Here is a 23,107-nt window from a genome sequence, read left to right on the forward strand (position 1 = left end):
ACAGGAAGTAACACAACATATTAAACAACAGGAAACGTAACCCAAGCATATTAAGCAACCAGGCACAGAACCCAACATAAACAATCAGAAGTAGAAACATAACATTATTAACCAACAGTAACCCAACATATAACAACAGGATGTAACCCAACATATAAACAACAGGAAGTAACCCAACATATAAACAACAGGAAGTAACATAACATATTAACAACAGGAAGTAACACAACATATAAACAACAGGAAGTAACATAACATATTAACAACAGGAAGTAACCCAACATATAAACAACAGGAAGTAACCCAACATATAAACAACAGGAAGTAACACAACATATTAACAACAGGAAGTAACACAACATATTAACAACAGGAAGTAACCCAACATATAAACAACAGGAAGTAACACAACATATAAACAACAGGAAGTAACACAACATATTAACAACAGGAAGTAACACAACATATAAACAACAGGAAGTAACACAACATATAAACAACAGGAAGTAACACAACATATTAACAACAGGAAGTAACACAACATATTAACAACAGGAAGAAACACAACATATAAACAACAGGAAGTAACACAACATATTAACAACAGGAAGTAACACAACATATTAACAACAGGAAGTAACACAACACGTCATAAACAATCAGCCATCAGCAGTGGAAGAGGACCTTATGAACACTTCATTAAATTATGAAGAGGACCCAGAACTGAGCTTTGAGGGACACCTGAAGCCTGTCCTACGAAGCCGGTTCAACCTAACCTGGATATGTTTGAGTTAGCCGGTTGGCCTAATCCAAAAAATTCGCGCTCTCGCTAAACGGTCCTACGACGCGGGTTATCAAGTGGATCGCTCAAGCCAACCGTGTCCTATCTAGTTAGGTGCGCGTTCACATGAAAGGGGTGGTATCTGGAGCATTCGACCAATCACAGACATGGAGAAGCGTACTGACAGCGCAGCGTCATACTTCCTGAATGAAAAGTGAACTTTAATATTAGACATATGAAGAAGTTCAACTTGAAACATCCATGACTTAAACACTTGATCCAGGATCAAAGCCACAGAGCTGCACCTGCAAGGTGAACACAGCTGGGAACAGAACAAGTGTTTGAATGCGTACATTAACAGCTTTATGATATCACTGCCCGTCTAAGACACCATCTGACTTTCATTACATTTGACTCCAGTGTTTCCTCAACTTAATGTGTTGCTTAAAATAATCCTTCTGCATCCAGTCTGTGACGCTGCGAGTGTTGCACGGCCAGATACGGCTCAGCTGACTCAGATCAGGAGATATGTGATACATTATGAAGTGATATGCTGCGGACTGTACTTAATGTGACTCTGATCCGGTTACTTATGTTGTGGCAGATATTTCAGTAAGCTTTCTTAACGCTAATGTTATAATTAGGGCCGGGACTTTAACGCGTTAATTAAGATTAATTAATTACACAAAAATTAACGCGTTAAAAAAATTAACGCATTTTAATCGCACTTATTTTTGCACCACGGAACGTTTCTCACTGGATGAGTTTCAGGCGTACCGATTATACTGGAGCACCAACTAACGTTCATGACTTCAGACAACAACAAACCACAGTGAACAACAGTGGGAAATGTTGTTTTAAAAAACGGACGGATGGAAGCGTCGATAAGAGCACGGTTGTGTGCAAATTATGCAAAAAGGAATTTGCATATCACCGCAGCACATCAAGCCTCAAGTATCACCTCAATGCAAAACATATAGCAGCTAGCGTGGAAGCTAGCGTGGACGTTAGCCTCTTTTATCGCGTTCACACCAAAAAGAGCCGGTACTAAAATGAGTTCATGAGAACCTTTTTACCCCCACGAAAGTCCCTGCTAGAGAGCAGAGAGCTGCTAGAGAGCAGGGACTTTCGTGCGGCTCTCTTGTGAGAAAAGAGCTATATTTCTGATTGGCTGGGCGGATTGCAAACCACGCCCCGTAAAACTCCCAAAAAGTGTTGTGAAGCCGCCATTTTATTATCCTCGCATTAGCATTATTAGCATTAGCATTATTAGCATTAGCCCAGCGCAGAAAACGCAGAGAGACTAACTTATGGCAACACAAAATAAAACATGGGAGCGGTGGAGATGAGGAGGTGTCGGCGTTCTGGCGATTTACTCGGAAGGCTTCAGTAGAAGCTGCTGGGACTTCCAGCAGCTTCTACTGAAGCCAGTCCCCAACTCCGGGGACTTCCGGCCGAGGACTTTGGGCGGCAGTATACACCGTGAAGTGGTTTGCAGCCTGCCAGTAAACCCAAAGCAGAAGAAGAAGAAGTGACGTCAGCGGCTTCATTTGCCTAATCCACCCCCAGGTTCAAAGAGTTCTCATGAACTAAGTTCTCATGAACCTTTGTTGGAAAAGTACTGCGGTGTGAATGCGCCTAATGGTATACTAAAATCCATGTGAAAAAAAATTGCTTCTCACTGTTCTTAGGTCAAATATGTATATGCGATTAAAAATGCGATTAATCTCGATTAATTAATTACAAAGCCTCTAATTAATTAGATTAATTTTTTTAATCGAGTCCCGGCCCTAGTTATAATAGTCAGATTGCTCTGAAGATGGAGCTGATATTCTATTCATGTTCACGTTCACACAGTCGCTGATTTTTGCCGGCCGTCTTTCCTGCAACGGCAGCTTTTCTGTATTTCCTTTCTCCTGTAATATGACTTGATCGCTTTAAACTCCGCACACTGAGCTCTGATTGGTCAGCAGGCGGTGCTTTCACTGAGTTGATCTCTTAGCCTGCAACCTAACCTGCTCCGGGACAGGCTAGCCGCTCAGCATCAGTTACCATGGAGATCTAGCCGCTAAGAAGAGAACCAGCTTCGTAGGACCGGAAACCCAGAGTTTACCTGAAGTTAGCCGCTAAGAGAACATCCTGCTTCGTAGTATACCCCACTGGTGAGACACCTGTGGGTGTTGAGCTAGCAACCCTCTCTTTCAGGGTGTTGTTTCTATGTATGTGTCTCTCTCTGTCTCACCTTGAGGACCCTCTTGATGGAGTTGATGGACTGGGTCAGCAGAGACTCCACCTTCTGATCATCATTAATATAATCAGCGTGACGGAGACACATGAACAGGATGTAGGCTGGGAGACAGGGGACAGACGAGGACACACTGCCGGGACTGATCTCTGTAATACAGGACATATGTTAGGGGGAGACACTGAGAAACGGAGATGGATAGAGAACAGACAGAGGACAGGTGGCGGACAAATGAAGGACAATGGAGACAGGTACCTGCGATGAGCTTCTTCTGCAGCAACGTCTCGTCGTCCTGATGGAGCTCCAGCATCCCCTCAAAGTCCTTCTCCTTCCTCTGGACCGTCACCTGACGGCTGAGGGGGGGACGTGTCCTCTCAGCCTGAGAAACTGAAGGATAGAGAGACGGACAGGTGAGACAGAGAAACAGTGGAGACATAGAGACAGGTGATACAAACAGGTGAGATCAATCAATCAATCAATCAATCAATCAATCAATCAATCAATGTTTATTTATATAGCCCAATATCACAAATGTTACATTTGTCTCAGTGGACTTTACAGTTTGTACAAAATATCAGTATGACAATACGACACCCTCTGTCCTTAGACCCTCTGTCCTTAGACCCTCTGTCCTTAGACCCTCACATCGTACAAGGAAAAACTTCCGAAGAAAACCCACAGTTTAAAGGGAAAAATGGGAGAAACCTCAGGGAGAGCAACAGAGGAGGGATCCCTCTACCAGGACGGACAGACGTGCAATAGATGCCGTGTGTAAATTGAAAAGATAATACATTTGCAACATAGGTAGTCCAAATGTTTGGAAATGCATGTGTGTATAATAGGAAGATGAATCCACGAGGATATCCATCCAGGACCTATGATCCAGGACCACAGCCACGACTCAAGATCCAGGGCTCGCGATCCAGGACAGAGGAGCGCAGGATCATCCATGACTCCGGATCCCGGCGTATATAGACACCAAAAATAAAGACATTTGGGGAAGCTGGGTTAATCGGAACATGAGAGTACACAGGTATAGACAGAGAGAAGGAAGAAGTAAGATGTCCCCCGACAAACTAAGCCTATATCAGCAAAACTAGGGGCTGAATCTAATCAGCCCTAACTATAAGCTTTATCAAAAAGGAAGGTCTTAAGCGCACTCTTAAAAACGGATAGGGTGTCTGCCGCCCGAACACAAACTGGAAGCTGATTCCACAAATGTGGAGCTTGATAAGAAAAGGCTCTGGCTCCCATTGTACTTTTAGAGACTCTAGGAACAACCAACAACCCTGCATTCTTGGAACGCAATGCCCTAGTAGGACAGTAGGGTATAATGAATTCTTTAAGGTAAGATGGCGCCTGCCCATTAAGGGCTTTGTAGGCGAGAAGAAGAATTTTAAATTCTATCCTGTGTTCTATAGGGAGCCAGTGTAAGGCAGCCAGAACAGGAGTAATGTGGTCCCTTTTCCTAACTCTGGTTAGTACACGAGCTGCAACATTTTGAATCAGCTGAAGCGACTTGACTGACTTCTTGGTACACCCTGATAATAAAGAGTTACAATAATCCAGCCTTGAAGTAACAAATGCATGGACTAGTTTCTCTGCATCGTTTTGAGGCAAGATATGCCTGATTTTTGCAATGTTACGTAGATGGAAGTAGGCGGTCCTTGAAATTGATTTTATGTGGGCGTTAAAGGATAAATCCTGATCAAATATAACACCAAGATTCCTTACAGTCTCACTGGAGGCCAAATTAATGCCATCCATAGTTAGTATATCCTTAGATAATTTGTTTCGTAGATTCTTCGGGCCAAGTACAATAACTTCAGTTTTGGTCGTGTTTAACATCAAAAAGTTTAAGGTCATCCACGTTTTTAAGTCCTTAAGGCAGTCTTGAATTTTATTTAGATGATTAATTTCATCAGGCCTGATTGATAAATATAGTTGAGTATCATCCGCATAACAATGAAAATGTACAGAATGATTCCTTATAATATTGCCTAACGGAAGCATATATAATGTGAACAAAATATATAGGGACATAGGTGAGACAGAGAGGTGAGACAGAGAGGTGAGACAGAGAGAGAGGTAAGACAGACAGGTGAGACAGAGACACAGATGAGACAGAGAGACAGATGAGACAGCTCTACATCCCAGGTAAGGACTCTCCGGGTAAGGATTCTCCAGGTAAGGACTTTCCCAGGTAAGGACTCTCCAGGTAAGGACTTTCCCAGGTAAGGACTCTCCGGGTAAGAACTCTCCGGGTAAGGTCTCTCCAGGTAAGGACTCTCCAGGTAAGGACTCTCCCAGGTAAGGACTCTCCAGGTAAGAACTCTCCGGGTAAGGACTCTCCAGGCAAGGACTCTTCAGGTAAGAACTCTCCGGGTAAGGACTCTTCAGGTAAGGACTCTCCAGGTAAGAACTCTCCGGATAAGGACTCTCCAGGTAAGGACTCTTCAGGTAAGGACTCTCCAGGTAAGGACTCTCCCAGGTAAGGACTCTCCCAGGTAAGGACCCTCCAGGTAAGGACTCTCCAGGTAAGGACTCTTCAGGTAAGGACTCTCCAGGTAAGGACTCTCCCAGGTAAGGACTCTCCCAGGTAGGACCCTCCAGGTAAGGACTCTCCAGGTAAGGACTCTCCAGGTAAGGACTCTCCCAGGTAAGGACTCTCCAGGTAAGAACTCTCCGGATAAGGACTCTCCAGGTAAGGACTCTTCAGGTAAGGACTCTCCAGGTAAGGACTCTCCCAGGTAAGGACTCTCCCAGGTAAGGACCCTCCAGGTAAGGACTCTCCAGGTAAGGACTCTCCAGGTAAGGACTCTCCCAGGTAAGGACTCTCCCAGGTAAGGACTCTCTAGGTAAGGACTCTCCGGGTAAGGACCCTCTGGGTAAGGACTATATGAGGTAAGGACTTTCCCAGGTAAGGACTCACCAGGTAAGGACTCTCTAGGTAAGTACTCTCTAGGTAAGGACCCTCTGGGTAAGGAACCTCCGGGTAAAAACTCTCCAGGTGAGGACTCTCCAGGTAAGGACTCTCCAGGTGAGGGAATGCTCCGGTTTTGGGACAAAATTAACATGGGATCACTCCGGTCATTGTACGTACTTCGTCTCACTGGAATATTAACGGTCAGATTGAAGACAACATCGACCGCATTTCTCCGGGCCAATGACGGGAGAGTTTTGAAAGTGACAAAACACTGTTCCACACATTTAAAAACACTTAAACAATTAAACAATGTTTACCCAGGATTCAGGCACCTTCCCTGGCTTGTAAAATGCGGTGATGCGCCCTGGAGGTATCAGACTATTTAAAACATGTATACCCAGGATTCAATCACTTTTCCTGGCTTGTAAAGTGCTGTGAAGCTGCCTGTTCATATTCACATTTAAGACAGTTTCCCCGCATTGTAATCACTATTTCTGCCTTGGAAAGTGAGGTTTTAGCAGACCTCTAGGTGGTGGTGGTGCTCTGGAGCAGCCTGTTTGTTCTCTGGGTAAACTCTCTGTCCACATTTAAGACAATTTTCCCGCATTGTAATCACTATTTCTGCCTCGGAAAGTGAGGTTCTCTCCACACTTTTTCCCCTAAAATGATTTTAAATCATTATTTTTGCATTTAAATACATTTGTTTTATCATTAATATGGTTCCCTAAAACAATGCACATAGTCTGGAGCTCACTGGGGTCCTGCATATGCTTTAATCAGGCGTTTTAACACTTTTTTCCATGAAAATTATTTTTAATCATGGGGCTATATAAATCAAATTCCGGGTAATTTGGAGCACAATTGTACCTTTTACTATTTAAATGTATTTGTATTATATATCTTTGGGCTAGAAAAGTGACATTTCTGGGTGACTTTGTCAGTTTATGGAGTTTATCCCACAAATCCTGGAGGTTCCAGGCTGAATTTGGGTGCTCATAGGTGGCCTGCCATGCCCTCCCACCCGTGGAAAGAAGAAAAAGTGAAGAAAACGGTTAATTATATCTTAAAATAATCAAAAATGAAGTTTTAAAACATTGTTGAAAAAATGACTGAGTGCCAACAGGGGCTCGAAAAAGCTCAACCCTTCGGGGCTTCGGGTCGAAGCCCCGGACACTTTTCCACTTCTCTGTCACAACTTACAACGGAGAGGGGAAACAAAGTTTCCCCTTCTCTGTCAAAAATATTCATTCATCCATTCCAGACTACCGTCCGCACGAAATCAGAAACCCCGTTTTTGAGAGGACTCAGAAAAAAAACGACTGTGTGATTTCCTGGATGAATTCATCCGCTACATGTGCACTCTGGCTCGGATACATTTGTTGCCTGGAGACCCCCAATCATGGTTCTTACCAAACTTTAAGTTTTTGAACTGGTCTCTGGAGGAATGTAAGGGGAGTTTGATGGGACTCTACCTGCATTATGATGCACTATTTTCGGATACATTTTACCACTTTTGGCCCGTTTTCATGGTTCTCCAAAAAGTTAACTCAGACTTTTTCTGACTCTGGAGGAATGTGAGGGGAATTGTCAGGGGACTCTACCGGATACTTTTTTACATTTTCACCCCTTTTGTCTGGTTATTTTTATTTCTGTTTTGGCCCGTTTCACCCGGTTCCTTCTACCGGGGGCACTGCCCGGTCCTGGGTGCCCCCCCGACGGCCTTTGTCCAGCCGTTCCCCCCCCCAACTCGACCGTACATTAACGGATTTTGTCCATTTTTGCTGCGTTCCTCTCACCTCACTGATCGAATGGCAAACAACCCGCCATCGGAGGGCCTCCGCCGGCCCGGCCTTGTGCCGGTGCTCTGGCGGTCGATTCCTCCGAACTGCGGGTTCTTCTCCTCGGACCTCACTGATCGAATGGCAAACGCGACCCGCCATCGGAGGGTCTTCTCCCCCGGTCCACGTGCCGGTGCTCTGGCTGTCGGTTCCTCCGAACTGCGGGTTCGACTCTGATGGCCGGGAGGGTGTGCTGCGTGGGGGTAACCCTGCATGTCTCTTACCTCCCAGGCCGACCAATATGAAGCGTTTCCAAGACGAACCGTCTGACTCAGGGGTCCCACCATGGGTTCCGCAGCGGGGTGGAAGTTCCACCTTCCCACTTCGCTGCGGAGTGCCAGGCAAACATCAGTTTCTCTAATCCTCCACTGTTGCATAGCGGCCTTAGTCGGCTGCAGCATTCAGGAATTGGCCTTGCTCCGGGCACCAGTTCCCTCGGGGACCACGGCTCGGTGGCTTCACATGATATAGGGTCGACCCTACTTCATCACAGGCTACCTGTTTGATCCTGCGTAACAACCACATATGCTTGTCTGCAAAGAGGGAACTGCCTGTTCCTGCCCTGGTGTTCCTCTACGGCAGTGCTTCTCAAAGTGTGGTCCGCGGACCACTGGTGGTCCGTGAGCGACCCCTAGTGGTCCGTGAGTATATTGGTAAAATTTCACATTTGAAATAAATAAATACATTTAAGTTTTCCGCACTCTCGCGGGAATATCTCCGCAATGGAGCGAGCTTATCATTCATTTCGATTGCATGATATAGCCCAGCGCAACACCTTCATCACACATTTTGCCACTTGTTTGTACCATTTTCAGGCAATTTGTAATCTGTTCTAGAAAAACGATGTGATTTGGGATATTTGTGGAGTTAGGTGGTCCGCGAGTGTTTTTTTATTGGTTAAGTGGTCCTTGGTATGAAAAACTTTGAGAAACACTGCTCTATGGCTAGTGTCCAGCCGTCAGCTGTGCTATCAGCAAATTTGACCCGCCATCGGAGGGCCTCCTCCCCGGGTCCACATGCCGGTGCTTGGCGGTCGGAAGAATTATATTTTGCAGGACATGACATAGCTCAGGAGTCTGCACTTTGAAGCTCCTGGAACGGACAAAGATATGTGTATTTGCCTGAATGATGGAAATAAACAGAGAATTATATTTTACAGGACATGACGGAGATAGGTGTATTTTCACAGCTTTTTGGAAATACACCAAATGTGAAATTGCAGTACATTACTGAGCTCATTTAACGACATGGAGTACCAGGGGCACTAAGGTCTTACCCGGATGTCCTTATGTGTTTAGTCAGAGTGAGAGTGCTTAAGTTTGGGTACACCCGTGGAAAGACAAAATATGACAAAACAGTTAAAGTGTGAACCTCCAGCACAGGGAGGGTGCCGTGAAGAAGGCCGAATATGGATGCTGATGGGCGGACGGTAAAGCACCGTAAAATCCACCCCCATTTTAAGGTTACAATGGGCATGAGGTTCTGTAGGGTGTGATCATCTGGGTTTAGTCCGTGGGGGAGTGCTTAAGTCCAGGGGCCCGGGGTCTCACGGTGTGCGAGGTTATGGAAGTATGCATGTCAGGGAGACATGCTGGAGCTGCTTAGTCCGTCCTTTGGGGCTCTGTGAGGGGCCAGAAATAGGTTGGCTGATGCGCCCTCCTGTGGGGACACATGAGAACTGCACTCAAATCACTTTGTGCTTTTTCAACGGTTTAAAATAGTTTTTCACTTTGAAAAACAGCTTTCTGCCCTGGAAATGATTTCTAATCATTATTACCGTTATGGGGGGGCTGCAGGAACACTTTCCCCGCCTTTCAAATACTTATTATTGGGTAGGAAAGCCATGTGCATCACCCTGGATCTCTGCCTGTGTGACTGTAAGTGTGAGACCCTGCTAACAGCAGTGACTCTTCTGTACTTATCTTCTTGTACATTTCATGAGTCAAATGTGGACGAAATGGACAGATTCCTGTCCATATGACCGGCTGTTTATGCAGTCAAATGCGCATTTGAATTAAACCAGTTTAAGGCACTTTTAACACTGACATACCCACGATTTAAGCTGCTTTCCTGGGTTACATAGTGCTGTGAAACAGCTTGTCCTCTGGGTGAGCTCTGTGGCTCTCACAGGCCGCTAACTCTCTGGCTGCTCTCTCCCTCTGTTCACATCACTTTTACCTGCCTTTCACACACTTATTCCTGGGTAGGAAAGCCATGTGCATCACCCTGGATCTCTGCCTGTGAGTGTGAGACCCTGCTTACAGCAGTGAACCTGCTGCCAGCATTACAAACATATTAATCAGGCGTTTTAACACTTTTTTCCATGAAAATGATTTTTATTCAATATCATGGGGCTATATAAATCAAATTCCGGGTAATTAGGAGCACAATTGTACCATTTACTATTTAAATGTATTTGTATTGTATATTTTTGGGCTATTAAAGTGACATTTCTGGGTGACTTTGTCAGTTTATGGATCTTAGCCCACAATTCCCGGAGGTTCCAGGCCGAATTTTGGAGCTCATAGGCGGCCTGCCATGCACCCCCACCCGTGGAAAGCCGAACAAAGTAAAGAAAACGGTAAATTATATCTTAAAATAATCAAAAATGAAGTTTAAAAAAATTCTCAAAAAACGACAGAGTGCCAACGAAGGAGGGGCTCCAAAAAGCTCAAGTCTTCGGCGCTTCGGGCCGAAGCCCCGGACACTTTTCCACTTCCCCGTTGCATGTTACAACAGAGAGGGGAATCGAGACCTCGCTTCCTCCGTCAAAAAAATTCATTCATGTTTTTCAAGCTACCATCTGCACGAAATCGGAAACCCGGTTTTTGAGAGGACTTAGAAAAAAACGGTCTATTTTCCATCATAGAGAAATCATGGAGAAATGCATCCGCTACATGAGCACTTTGGATCGGATACAATTGTTGCCTGGAGGACCCCCAATCATGGTTCTTACCAAACTTTAAGTTTTTGAACTGGTCTCTGGAGGAATGCAAGGGGAGTTGTCAGGGAATTATGAGACACTATTTTGGGATACAATTTCTCCATTTTCACCCCTTACCTCTGGTTCTCCCAAAAGATAACAGAGTTTTTCCTGACTCTGGAGGAATGCAAGGGGAGTTGACAGGGGACTCTTGCGGGCTCATGATGCACTATTTTCGGATACTTTTTTTCATTTTCAGGCCTTTTCCATGGATGAATTGAAACTTATTTGTTTTACATTTTGGTCAATTTGACCCAGTTCTGGTACCGCATTGCCTGGAGGATAGGACCGAGAGATGACAGACTCTCTGGCCGGCTCACAAGTCACTATTTTCGGACCCTTTCTTTGCTTTACCCCGGTTCTATCACTCTTTCCTCCTTTGACCATAAAACGTGTTTCCTGCTGGGGTACTGCCTGGTTCCGGGGCACCCCAAACCCTCTCATGGTCGGGGCACCATGAATTGATGCATCGGACCCAATGTTGCCATCACCAGCCCCGCGTTGGTGCGGAGGTGGGACCATTTAACCCGGTGGTAACCCAAGTCCTCCTTTGGTGCGTGTACCAGGCATTGAATCATCGGACCCATTGTTGCAATCACCGGTTACGCTAACGCATATAAACGGAGAAACATAAAAATAATTTAAATACAATTCACGGTGTCTGTTTCAGTAAGGATGTCGTCCGAATGCCCGGTGTGCAGACTCTTCTATCTGGCTTTGAACAAGCACCTTAAGCACAAACATGCAGTGCGGAACTTGGAGGAAAGAGGCATCATTCTTAAAATGGCTAGTGGCAGAATAAATGTTCGGACAAAACCCTGTCCCATCACAGGGTGTTCGTATGCTGGGAAGAAACTAGACCGTCATGTGACGGTCTAGTTTCGAGTTATCCCGAGATGAAGCACATCAGGTCCTGGCAAGGCTGAAGCATAGTGTGGCCCTGCAATTGCTCCATGACCTCCGAGAGACTAATCCCATCATTGGAATGGCTACATCATTGGATATAGACAATGAGGAGGAATACCCGGTGCACCCTCTACCCTTCTCCCCACATACTGAGTGTGACGAAGAGGAATGCAGGCAGATGATGCTGGAAAATGTGGCATTGAGGGCTCAGAAGGATGCCCTCATTGATGAGGTGAAGACCCTGCGCTCCAGGCTGAAAAAGGGGCTAAAACCCAGGAAGCAGAGTGCCACTTGTGCTTGAGGAAGAGGAAGAATGTATACTATTTAAGGGCCTGGCAATCTCAAGTACCTCCGGCATGAACACAGTAGCCTCCGGTAGTGAGACCCCTCTCAAGACCCCGGTCAAGACTGTCATGCGGTCCCCAGCAGCCTCCGGTAGTGAGACCCCTCTCAAGACCCCGGTCAAGACTCATGTGGTCCCCAGCAAACTCCGGTAGTGAGACCCCTCTCAAGACCCCGGTCAAGACTGTCATACGGTCCCCAGCAGCCTCTGGTAGTGACCCCTCTCAAGAACCCAGTCAAGACTGTCATGCGGTCCCCAGCAGCCTCCGGTAGTGAGACCCCTCTCAAGACCTCGGTCAAGACTCTCATGCGGTCCCCAGCAGCCTCCGGTAGTGAGACCCCTCTCAAGACCCCGGTCAAGACTCTCATGCGGTCTCCAGAAGCCTCCGGTAGTGAGACCCCTCTCAAGACCCCGGTCAAGATTCTCATGCGGTCCCCAGCAGCCTCTGGAAGTGAGACCCCTCTCAAGACCCCGGTCAAGACTCTCATGCGCTCCCCAGCAGCGTCCGGTAGTGAGACCCCTCTCAAGACCCCGGTCAAGACTGTAATGCGGTCTCCAGCAGCCTCTGGTAGTCAGACCCCTCTCAGGACCCCGGTCAAGACTGTCATGCGGTCTCCAGCAGCCTCCTGTAATGAGGACTGGCCCTCTCCTCACTGGTCCACTGGGAAGGGACGGGGGAATACCATGCGTGAAATCCCGTTGCCTCAAAGCATGGAGACGTACATTCAGACATACAGGCATCATTTTGAGGGTGTCGCACCGACAGTAAAACGGAAAGAAAGTTGTCTGTCCAATGTCAGCCGGATAAAGAAATTCCTCGTATTCATGGCCCATGGTGTTAACCGGCTGTCAGATTGGCTGTTCCTAAAAGACACGGAGAGGGTCCGTGGCTGGAGCGAGCATATTGTAAAGTCGGGCCGGGCAGTCACAACATCGCTGTTGTTCCTGAAGAATGTGAACCATTTCCTGAGGTACTTGTCTGAGTCAAAGCTCCGGGGGTGCAGGCTCACCCAGTCTGATATGACCCACATCATCAGAGAGGTGAAAGCCAACATGAAAGACTTGAACAAGTCTGTCACTTTCCACCAGTTTAAGATGAAGAGGAACAAGCTGGATCGTCTGCCGAGCCAGGCGGAGCTTCTCGCCGCCATGGCGGCCGCTGAGAAGCGCATCCCTGATCTCCTTGACCTGATGGCTTGCATTCCGACCTCAATCACCCAGTACCTGCTACATGGCTATCTAACCCTCCATTGGAGCCTACTGTATGGCCACCTTCCGGGTGTGTACGCCAACATGACCAACACTGAGGTCTTGGAGGCGGACAGAAGGGGCACTGCTGAGGGCTACATCATCCATGTGCAGGATCACAAGACTGCCAAGACATTTGGCGAAGCACAGCTGGTGCTTACAGTAAAGGAGTTTAGCTGGGTCATGTGGTGGATGGGGATAAAAGAGGGCTTGTCGGGTCCTCAGAATGAATTCTTCCTTTTCACAACGGGGAAGCATGCCTCCAGGAACCTGAACGCTCACTTGAAGAGGGCTTGGGCTGATGCTGGGCTAGAAACAGCCATCACCTTCACAATCCTGCGCACTGCCCTGGCAGACAATATCAAGCATCACCAAGATCCAGAAAGCAGGTCGATTCTCGCCAGGTTTATGTGTCACGACGTAAGCACTGCAGACCGGTTCTACGCGAATACGCCTGGAATAAAGGAGGGATTGAAGATCCGCTCCATGTTCAGGGCGGCAGCAGCTGCAGCAGCATCATCGGAAGGAGTTCTACCGCCGTCAGATACCTCCGAAGAGGACTCAGGGGCGGAGAGCAGCGATACCTCTTCTTCAGGGCCGGTTGATACTCCTGATGTGGGGGTAGAGGCCGTGGACTCAGCCTGTTTCCCTCGGTGCACCGTACAAGTTAGACGGCTAATATGGCCCCCGCTAATCATGTTTTTATTATGTTTATATTGTGTATACTGTTTTTGTAAAAAATCTTGTGATAATTAAATAAATTTAAAAAACATTTATATAACCTTGAAGATTCCCAGGGGCAGATACAGTGCCAGGTATCAGACTATTTAAACAAAGTTTACCCAGGATTCAGACACTTATTTCTGGGTTTTAGCCTGTCATTTTGCACAATATGATTTAACATTGAACCTCTCCTCGAATGAGGTTCAATGTTAAATGATATTGTGCAAAATGACAGGCTAAAACTCTCTTCCAGATGTTTAAACACACTTTTCCCGACCATTTAATCATTATCTCTGGCTTGTAAAGTGCAGTGATGAGCCCTGGTAGTCTCAGACTATTTAAAGGGTTACCAGGAGCATGAGAATATCCTCCACAGAAAGGATGGTGGTGGTGCCGTGAAGAAGGCCGAATATGGATGCTGATGGGCTGACAGAAAAGCACCACAAAATCCACCACCTTTAAGTGTTACCAGGGGCATGAGGTTCTGTAGGGTGTGATCATCTGGGTTTAGTCCGTGGGGGAGTGCTTAAGTCCGGGGGCCCGGGGACTCACGGTGTGAAAGGTTATGGAATTGCGCATGTGAGGGAGACATGCTGGAGGTCATTAGTCCGTCCTTTGGGGCTCTGTGACGGGCCACACAGAGGTGCCATTACTGGTCTCTCTCCTGGAGGTGTAAAATAAGCAGAGTGTCCATGTGAGGGAGACATGCTGGAGGTCTGTAGTCTGTCCTTTGGGGGTCTTGGGGGGGCCACAGAAAGTTGATTTCCCCAGTCTCTGTCCTGGATGTGTGAAATAACCTGAGTCCCCATTTCAGGGACACATGCTGGAGGTCTGTAGTCCGTCCTTTGGGGGTCTTGGGGGGGCCACAGAGAGGTGATTTCCCCAGTCTCTGTCCTGGATGTGTGAAATAACCTGAGTCCCCATTTCAGGGACACATGCTGGAGGTCTGTAGTCCGTCCTTTGGGGGTCTTGGAGGGGCCACAGAGAGGTGATTTCCCCAGTCTCTGTCCTGGATGTGTGAAATAACCTGAGTCCCCATTTCAGGGACACATGCTGGAGGTCTGTAGTCCGTCCTTTGGGGGTCTTGGAGGGGCCACAGAGAGGTGATTTCCCCAGTCTCTGTCCTGGATGTGTGAAATAACCTGAGTCCCCATTTCAGGGACACATGCTGGAGGTCTGTAGTCCGTCCTTTGGGGGTCTTGGAGGGGCCACAGAGAGGTGATTTCCCCAGTCTCTGTCCTGGATGTGTGAAATAACCTGAGTCCCCATTTCATGGACACATGCTGGAGGTCTCTCTCGCCCGAGAGTGGACGTCCATTGCCTCTAAATAGAGGTATAATTAGGTATGTCACTTTGGGTAACCGCACCACTGTCAGACGTCTCCCGAGAATGGACGTCCATTGTCTCTAAATTGGGTAAGGACTCTCCAGGGAAGGACCCTCCGGGTAAGAACTCTCCAGGTAAGGATTCTCTACGTAAGGACTCTCCGGGTAAGGACCCTCTGGGTAAGAACTCTCCCAGGTATGGTCTCTCCGGGTAAGGACTCTCCAGGTAAGGACTCTCCGGGTAAGGACTTTCCCCGGTAAGGTCTCTCCAGGTAAGGTCTCTCCAGGTAAGGAATCTCTAGGTAAGGACACTCCCAGGTAAGGACTCTCAAGGTAAGGACTTTCCCAGGTAAGGACTCTCCAGGTAATGACTATCCAGGTAAGGAATTCCCCAGGTAAGGACTTTCCCAGGTAGGGACTCTCCAGGTCAGGACTTTCCCAGGTAGGGACTCTCCAGGTCAGGACTTTCCCAGGTCAGGAATCTCCAGGCAAGGTCTCTCTAGGTAAGGTCTCTCCCAGTTAAGGACTCTCCAGGTAAGGACTCTCCAGGTAAGGTCTCTCTTGGTAAAGACTCTCCAGGTAGGGACTTTCCTAGGTAAGGACTCTCCAGGTAAGGACTTTCCTAGGTAAGGACTCTCCCAGGTAAGGATTCTCCAGGTCAGGATTCTACAGGTCAGGACTTTCCCAGGTAAGGACTCTCCAGGTAAGGATTCTCCAGGTCAGGACACTCCAGGTAAGGATTCTCCAGGTAAGGACTCTCCAGGTAAGAACTCTCCAGACTCACCGGGTAAGGACTTTCCCAGGTAAGGACTCTCCAGGTAAGGACTCTCCGGGTAAGAACTCTCCAGGTAAAGACTCTCCAGGTAAGGACTCTCCGGGTAAGGACTCTCCAGGTAAGGACTCTCCAGGTATGGACTCTCCAGGTAAGGACTCTCCAGGTAAGGATTTTTCTGGTAAGAACTCTCCGGGCAAGGACTCTCCAGGTAAGAACTCTCCGGGTAAGAATTCTCCGGGTAATGACTCTCCGGGTAAGGACTCTCCGGGTAAGAACTCTCCGGGTAAGGACTCTCCGGGTAAGAATTCTCCGGGTAATGACTCTCCGGGTAAGGACTCTCTGGACTCTCGGGTAAGGACTCTCCGGGTAAGGACTCTCCGGGTAAGGACTCTCCGGGTAAGGACTCTCCGGGTAAGAACTCTCCGGGTAAGGACTCTCTGGGTAAGAATTCTCCGGGTAATGACTCTCCGGGTAATGACTCTCCGGGTAAGGACTCTCCAGGTAAGAATTCTCCGGGTAATGACTCTCCGGGTAATGACTCTCCGGGTAAGAACTCTCCGGGTAAGCATTCTTCGGGTAATGACTCTCCGGGTAAGGACTCTCTGGGTAATGACTCTCCGGGTAAGGACTCTCCGGGTAAGGACTCTCCAGGTAAGGACTCTCCGGGTAAGAACTCTCCGGGTAAGGACTCTCCAGGTAATGACCCTCCGGGTAAGAACTCACAGTGTAAGGACTCTCTGGGTAATGACTCTCCGGGTAAGGACTCTCCAGGTAAGGACTCTCCGGGTAAGAACTCTCCGGGTAAGGACTCTCCAGGTAATGACCCTCCGGGTAAGAACTCACAGTGTAAGGACTCTCCAGGTAATGACTCTCCAGGTAAGGACTCTCCAGGCCCTGGTACTGGCCCACCATGATGGAAAGGGATCTGGTCCATCCTATATCCAGGAACTGGTTAAATCTCACAGTGCAGCACTTAGCTCGGAATCGTCGGTCTTTGCACTCATTGTAAGTTGCTTTGGATCAGCCAAATGTAATGTAATGTATTGTAAATGTGAGAGACAGGTGAGAGACAGGTGAGACAGACATACATGTGGACAGGTGGAGCCACACAGGTGACAGACAGACAGACAGGTGGACAGTGGGACAGGTTACCCTCCAGCTCCTGGACTTTCTTCATGTAGATCCTGAGCTGCTTCTTCAGTTTCCTCTCGTTCTTTTCCAGTTTCTCCAGCAGCTCCTTTAGGTCCTGAAGACACACACACACACACACACACACACACACACACACACACACACACACACACACACACACACACACACACACACACACACACACACACACACACACACACACACACACACACACACACACACACACACACACACACACACACACACACACACAGACACACATATTAGAAATAAAGAAAACATATATGTAATATAAACTTCCTGCTGCAGTGCTACTTCCTGCAGTTCTTCCTGCTCCTCACCAGGTTGTCGTTGGTTAGCCGGGTTATTTCCTGCTGGACGCTGTACTCCACCCTGTCTTCGGGGGACAGCGAGGAGGTGAAGTTCAGCAGCTCCTGCTTCTTCTCGATGTCGGCCTTCAGCAGCTCGATCTGCGTGTGCAGCGCTGTCAGCTCGTCGCCGTGACGACGCGTCTGTGCCTGCAGCTGCGCCTCCAGCAGCCTGTAGCAGCGTTAGCATTAGCATAGAGCACAGATAGGACTATATTTCCTGCTTCAAATCAGTTCTACTTCCTAATAAAGCAACACACATAGAGCTGTCAGAAACAAACACAGACAGACAGACGGACAGACAGAGAGACAGAGAGACGGACAGAGAGACGGACAGAGAGACAGAGACATACAGAGAGAGAGACAGACAGACAGACAGAGAGACACATACAGAGAGAGAGAGACAGACAGAGAGACAGAGAGACAGACATAGAGACAGACAGAGAGACATACAGAGAGACCGACAGAGAGACGGACAGAGAGACAGAGAGACAGAGAGATGGACAGAGAGACAGAGACATACAGAGAGAGAGACAGACAGACAGACAGAGAGACACATACAGAGAGAGAGAGAGACAGACAGAGAGACAGACAGACAGACAGACAGAGAGACACATACAGAGAGAGAGACAGACAGACAGACAGAGAGACACATACAGAGTGAGAGACAGAGAGACAGAGACATACAGAGAGAGAGAGAGACAGACAGACAGAGAGACACATACAGAGTGAGAGAGACAGACAGAGAGACAGACAGAGAGACATACAGAGAGACAGAGAGACAGACACATACAGAGAGAGAGACAGACAGACAGAGAGACAGAGAGACACATACAGAGAGACGGACAGAGAGACGGACAGAGAGACAGACAGAGAGACAGAGAGACGGACAGAGAGACGGACACATACAGAGAGAGAGACAGACAGACACATACAGAGTGAGAGAGACAGACAGACAGACAGAGAGACAGACAGACAGACACATACAGAGAGAGAGACAGAGAGACAGACAGACAGACACATACAGAGTGAGAGAGACAGACAGACAGACAGAGAGACAGACAGACAGACACATACAGAGAGAGAGACAGAGAGACACATACAGAGTGAGAGAGACAGACAGACAGACAGACAGACAGACAGACAGACACATACAGAGAGAGAGACAGAGAGACAGACAGACAGACACATACAGAGAGAGAGACAGTGAGAGAGACAGACAGACAGACAGACAGACAGACAGACAGACAGACAGACAGACAGACAGACAGACAGAGAGACATACAGAGAGACCGACGGAGAGATGGACAGAGAGACAGAGACATACAGAGAGAGAGACAGACAGACAGACACATACAGAGTGAGAGAGACAGACAGACAGACAGACAGAGAGACAGACAGACACATACAGAGAGACGGACAGAGAGACGGACAGAGAGACAGACAGACAGACAGACAGACAGAGAGACAGAGAGACAGACAGACACATACAGAGAGACCGACGGAGAGACGGACAGAGAGACAGACACATACAGAGAGAGACAGACAGAGAGATGGACAGAGAGACAGAGACATACAGAGAGAGAGACAGACAGACAGACACATACAGAGTGAGAGAGACAGACAGAGAGACAGACAGACACATACAGAGAGACGGACAGAGAGACAGACAGAGAGACAGAGAGACGGACAGAGAGACGGACACATACAGAGAGAGAGACAGACAGACAGAGAGACAGACATACAGACACATACAGAGAGAGAGACAGACAGACAGACAGACAGACAGACAGACAGACAGACAGACAGACAGACAGACAGACAGACAGACAGACAGACAGAGAGACATACAGAGAGACCGACGGAGAGACGGACAGAGAGACAGACACATACAGAGAGAGACAGACAGAGAGATGGACAGAGAGACAGAGACATACAGAGAGAGAGACAGACAGACAGACACATACAGAGTGAGAGAGACAGACAGAGAGACAGACAGACACATACAGAGAGACGGACAGAGAGACAGACAGAGAGACAGAGAGACGGACAGAGAGACGGACACATACAGAGAGAGAGACAGACAGACAGAGAGACAGACATACAGACACATACAGAGAGAGAGACAGACAGACAGACACATACAGAGAGAGAGAGACAGACAGACAGACACATACAGAGAGAGAGAGACAGACAGGAAGCTGAAAGACAGACAGGAAGCTGAGAGACAGACAGGAAGCTGAGAGACAGACAGGATGAGACAGACAGGAAGCAGAGAGACAGACGGGAAGCTGAAAGACAGACAGGATGAGACAGACAGGAAGCAGAGAGACAGACAGGAAGCAGAGAGACAGACAGGAAGTGTGTTGACGAACCTCTTGGACTCACACTCTCCGGCACACACATATTCCTCTTTTTCTGGCGGAGTGCTGCCCTGCTCACTGACTATAGCACCGTCCTGCTGACACACACACACACACACACACACACACACACACACACACACACACACACACACACACACACACACACACACACACACACACACACACACACACACACACACACACATTAATCTTACTGAATCTTTATAATTGATGTGTGATATTAATGATGACTCTAATACACACCGAGCTCTGCTCCTTCAGGGGGGCGGGGCTCTGCTCCTTCTGGTGGGCGGGGCTCTGCTCATTGTGGGCGGAGCTTATGATCTGTGTCCTCAGAATAAGCACCTCCTCCTTTCGAGCCTCCAGCTCCTCATTGGCTGAGCGCAGCTGAGACATAAGCAGGGCGTGGCTCTCCTGCAGCTCATTGGTGGGATCGCTAAGCCCCGCCCTCTCAGAGACCGCCTTCTGGAGCGAGAGGAGATCCTTCCTGAGCTTCAGGTTCTCCACCTCGATGTCCTGCAGCTACACACACACACACACACACACACACACACACACACACACACACACACACACACACACACACCACACACACACACACACACACACACACACACACACACACACACACACACACACAAACACACACATTATACAAACATTAGACACACTCACACACACATTATACAAACATTAGACACACTCACTCACACATTAGACCACACACACACACACACACACACACCTTGAGGCTGGTGTATGTGAGGTCCGCAGCGTCCTGCTCAGAGAGAGGCGGGGCCTCAGAGCACTGCAGAGGAACACATATATTCATATAGAGGACAGAGGGACTGTAGTAGTAGTAGTACATATATAAATATATGCAGTAAAGATAGTGTATATATACAGACCCTGTGCTCGCCCCCCCGCTCCAGCTGCTGCTGCAGCCTCCCTCTCTCCGTCTCCAGGTCTCTGACCCGGCGCTGCAGCTTCAGGAACACCGAGAGGTCCAGAGCTGCTGCCTCCACCCCCACATCCTGTACAAATACACACAATATATACTGATATATATACTAATACACCGAGAGGTCCAGAGCGGCTGCCTCCACCCCCACATCCTGTACAAATACACACAATATATACTGATATATATACTAATACACACCTCCACGTGCTGCAGGGTAAGGGTATATATATATATATATATGAGTACACAGTATATATACACACCAAAGTGTGCATCGGGTTGTGGCAGCTTGTGGGAGACTGGTGTCACATTTTCCTCACAGCACTGTAGCCACCGCTGGCCTGAAGAAAAAACAAGACGCGCAAAATCTCCCCAAACATAAAGTCATTCAGTACTCTCGTACGAGATGGAACTCGATGTGTGATTAGGGTTGGGTTAGGGTTAGGTTACCCTAACCCTAACCCTTAGGGTCGATTATGTGATATGTTTGAAAGGCTACACGACAGGACCATTGCAAAACGGAACGACGCAGGACCCTGGAACTCACAGATCAGAACTGGCAGGTTATCGAAGACATTCTGCCCGCACTCCAGTCTCTCAAGTGCGCAACCACAGCACTTTGCAGCGAGACCCATGTATGCATCGGCTTGGAACAGCCTGTAACAAACAGCCTGTTGACAAGGCACCTAATGTCCATCCCCGGAGAGTCGCGAGTGGATTGCGAGTTCAAGGAGGCTGTTGCAACCTCACTGAGAAAGCGTGTTAGAGCCACAACGTTATTATTTCGATTCATAATTTGATAAATGATTTAATGATGGAAAATGATTTGTGTTGCCATGGTGAATATGTTTTGAGGAAATGATTGTTAATTTTATATCGTAAATATGATCTGTTTCCTTGTACCTTCCGGTGTGTATTTAAGTGAGGTAATTGAGGACAGCCGGCGTGCTCGGAGACCTGATGAGACGGGGAGCGGAACAGTTTTTCCTCCGCAAATTGTAAACAGAGATTAGTGTTGCAAATTGGACTGCAAAGTATAGTTTATATAGGAAAGCATACCGCCGAAATATTGATTTAGATTTGTTATTTTGAGACTATTTAAGTCAATACCTTTTTGTTAATAAATTACATTTTTTGACTGAAAACCTTCGGCTGCTTATTGCTATGGATTGCGTGTCGTCAACCCGCTCTATATAGTGGCAAAAGGAAACCTTGATGCCATTACATCAAGTCGAAAAACTCCGTAAGGAAGAGACACACCGTTTGGATCCCCGGGAAAGAGGGACACACCGGAGCGGACAGACTGGGCCGGTCGTGAGTAAATAAAGGGAATAAATCCGTGTAGCATTGATTGGAATGTCGGACGTGTTAAAGTCTAAAAGGAAATCATAACGGCGATGCTCACATTGGAGGAGGATTGTAAATACCTGTGGATCGTCTGTGAAAAGAATGTGATTGAATTTGTTTGTGCAACAAAGGAAGCCAGTAGGCGTGCTCTGTGAGACTCATTAAAGGAGCGCAACGTCTTTCACACACGGCCTAAAAAACATACAAATAAATAATGTCGGACGATCCCAGGACTTCTGCTGACGCAGAAACATTGTTAAAATCCCTCAAAGCCTCCCGCAGTGGGAAATTAGGAGCATGCACAAGGAACATGAAATGAAGGCCTTGCTTGTGGAGGATGGGAATGAAGCTTTGGAAATGTTCAAACTAAATATAAATGACTTGTGCAGTGTTTATGGATCCGTACAGCAGCTTTTATCAGAGGAAGAGAGAGAGGAGGATCATGTGGACTGGTTTGAGCCAAAAATGACACATTTTGAATATTGTATGAAAGATGTGGATGTGTGGGAAAGAGAAAGAATTGCACAATCAAAGATTCATCCCCATGACAGCATCTCTAATGTTTCACACAAGGAGCTCAAAAACCTCTTCAGTCTCCTCAGCATGTAGAAGAGCGTCTGCTGGAAGGCTGCCCTGCTAGCCAGAGCAGCTGGGTTAAAGGACAAACATGCACTGCTATTACAACAAGTAACACTAACAGCTGAACTGGAACAAATGGAACTGGACACAGAAATGGCAGCATCTGCTGCTAAAATAAAGGTTCTGCAAAGCATTGACGTGGAGGAAACATGGAGGA

The 23,107-nt window shown here is 47.6% G+C and overlaps 1 protein-coding gene across 1 annotated transcript in view; it reads right to left on the reverse strand.

Annotated features, from left to right (window-relative positions):
• Positions 1-3,023: 3,023 nt before the first annotated feature.
• Positions 3,024-23,107, reverse strand: part of myo5b (myosin VB) — a gene marked incomplete at both ends in the record, with an annotated part of 72,587 nt that continues 52,503 nt past the window's right edge. Inside the window, 8 exon segments of the mRNA XM_034230116.1 lie at positions 3,024-3,175; positions 3,282-3,413; positions 17,246-17,339; positions 17,587-17,785; positions 19,989-20,071; positions 20,244-20,522; positions 20,746-20,808; positions 20,909-21,034. Coding sequence (XP_034086007.1) covers positions 3,024-3,175; positions 3,282-3,413; positions 17,246-17,339; positions 17,587-17,785; positions 19,989-20,071; positions 20,244-20,522; positions 20,746-20,808; positions 20,909-21,034 — 1,128 coding nt within the window.

The sequence above is a fragment of the Gymnodraco acuticeps genome, unplaced genomic scaffold, assembly GCF_902827175.1.
Source record: "Gymnodraco acuticeps unplaced genomic scaffold, fGymAcu1.1, whole genome shotgun sequence".
Lineage (NCBI taxonomy): Eukaryota > Metazoa > Chordata > Actinopteri > Perciformes > Bathydraconidae > Gymnodraco > Gymnodraco acuticeps.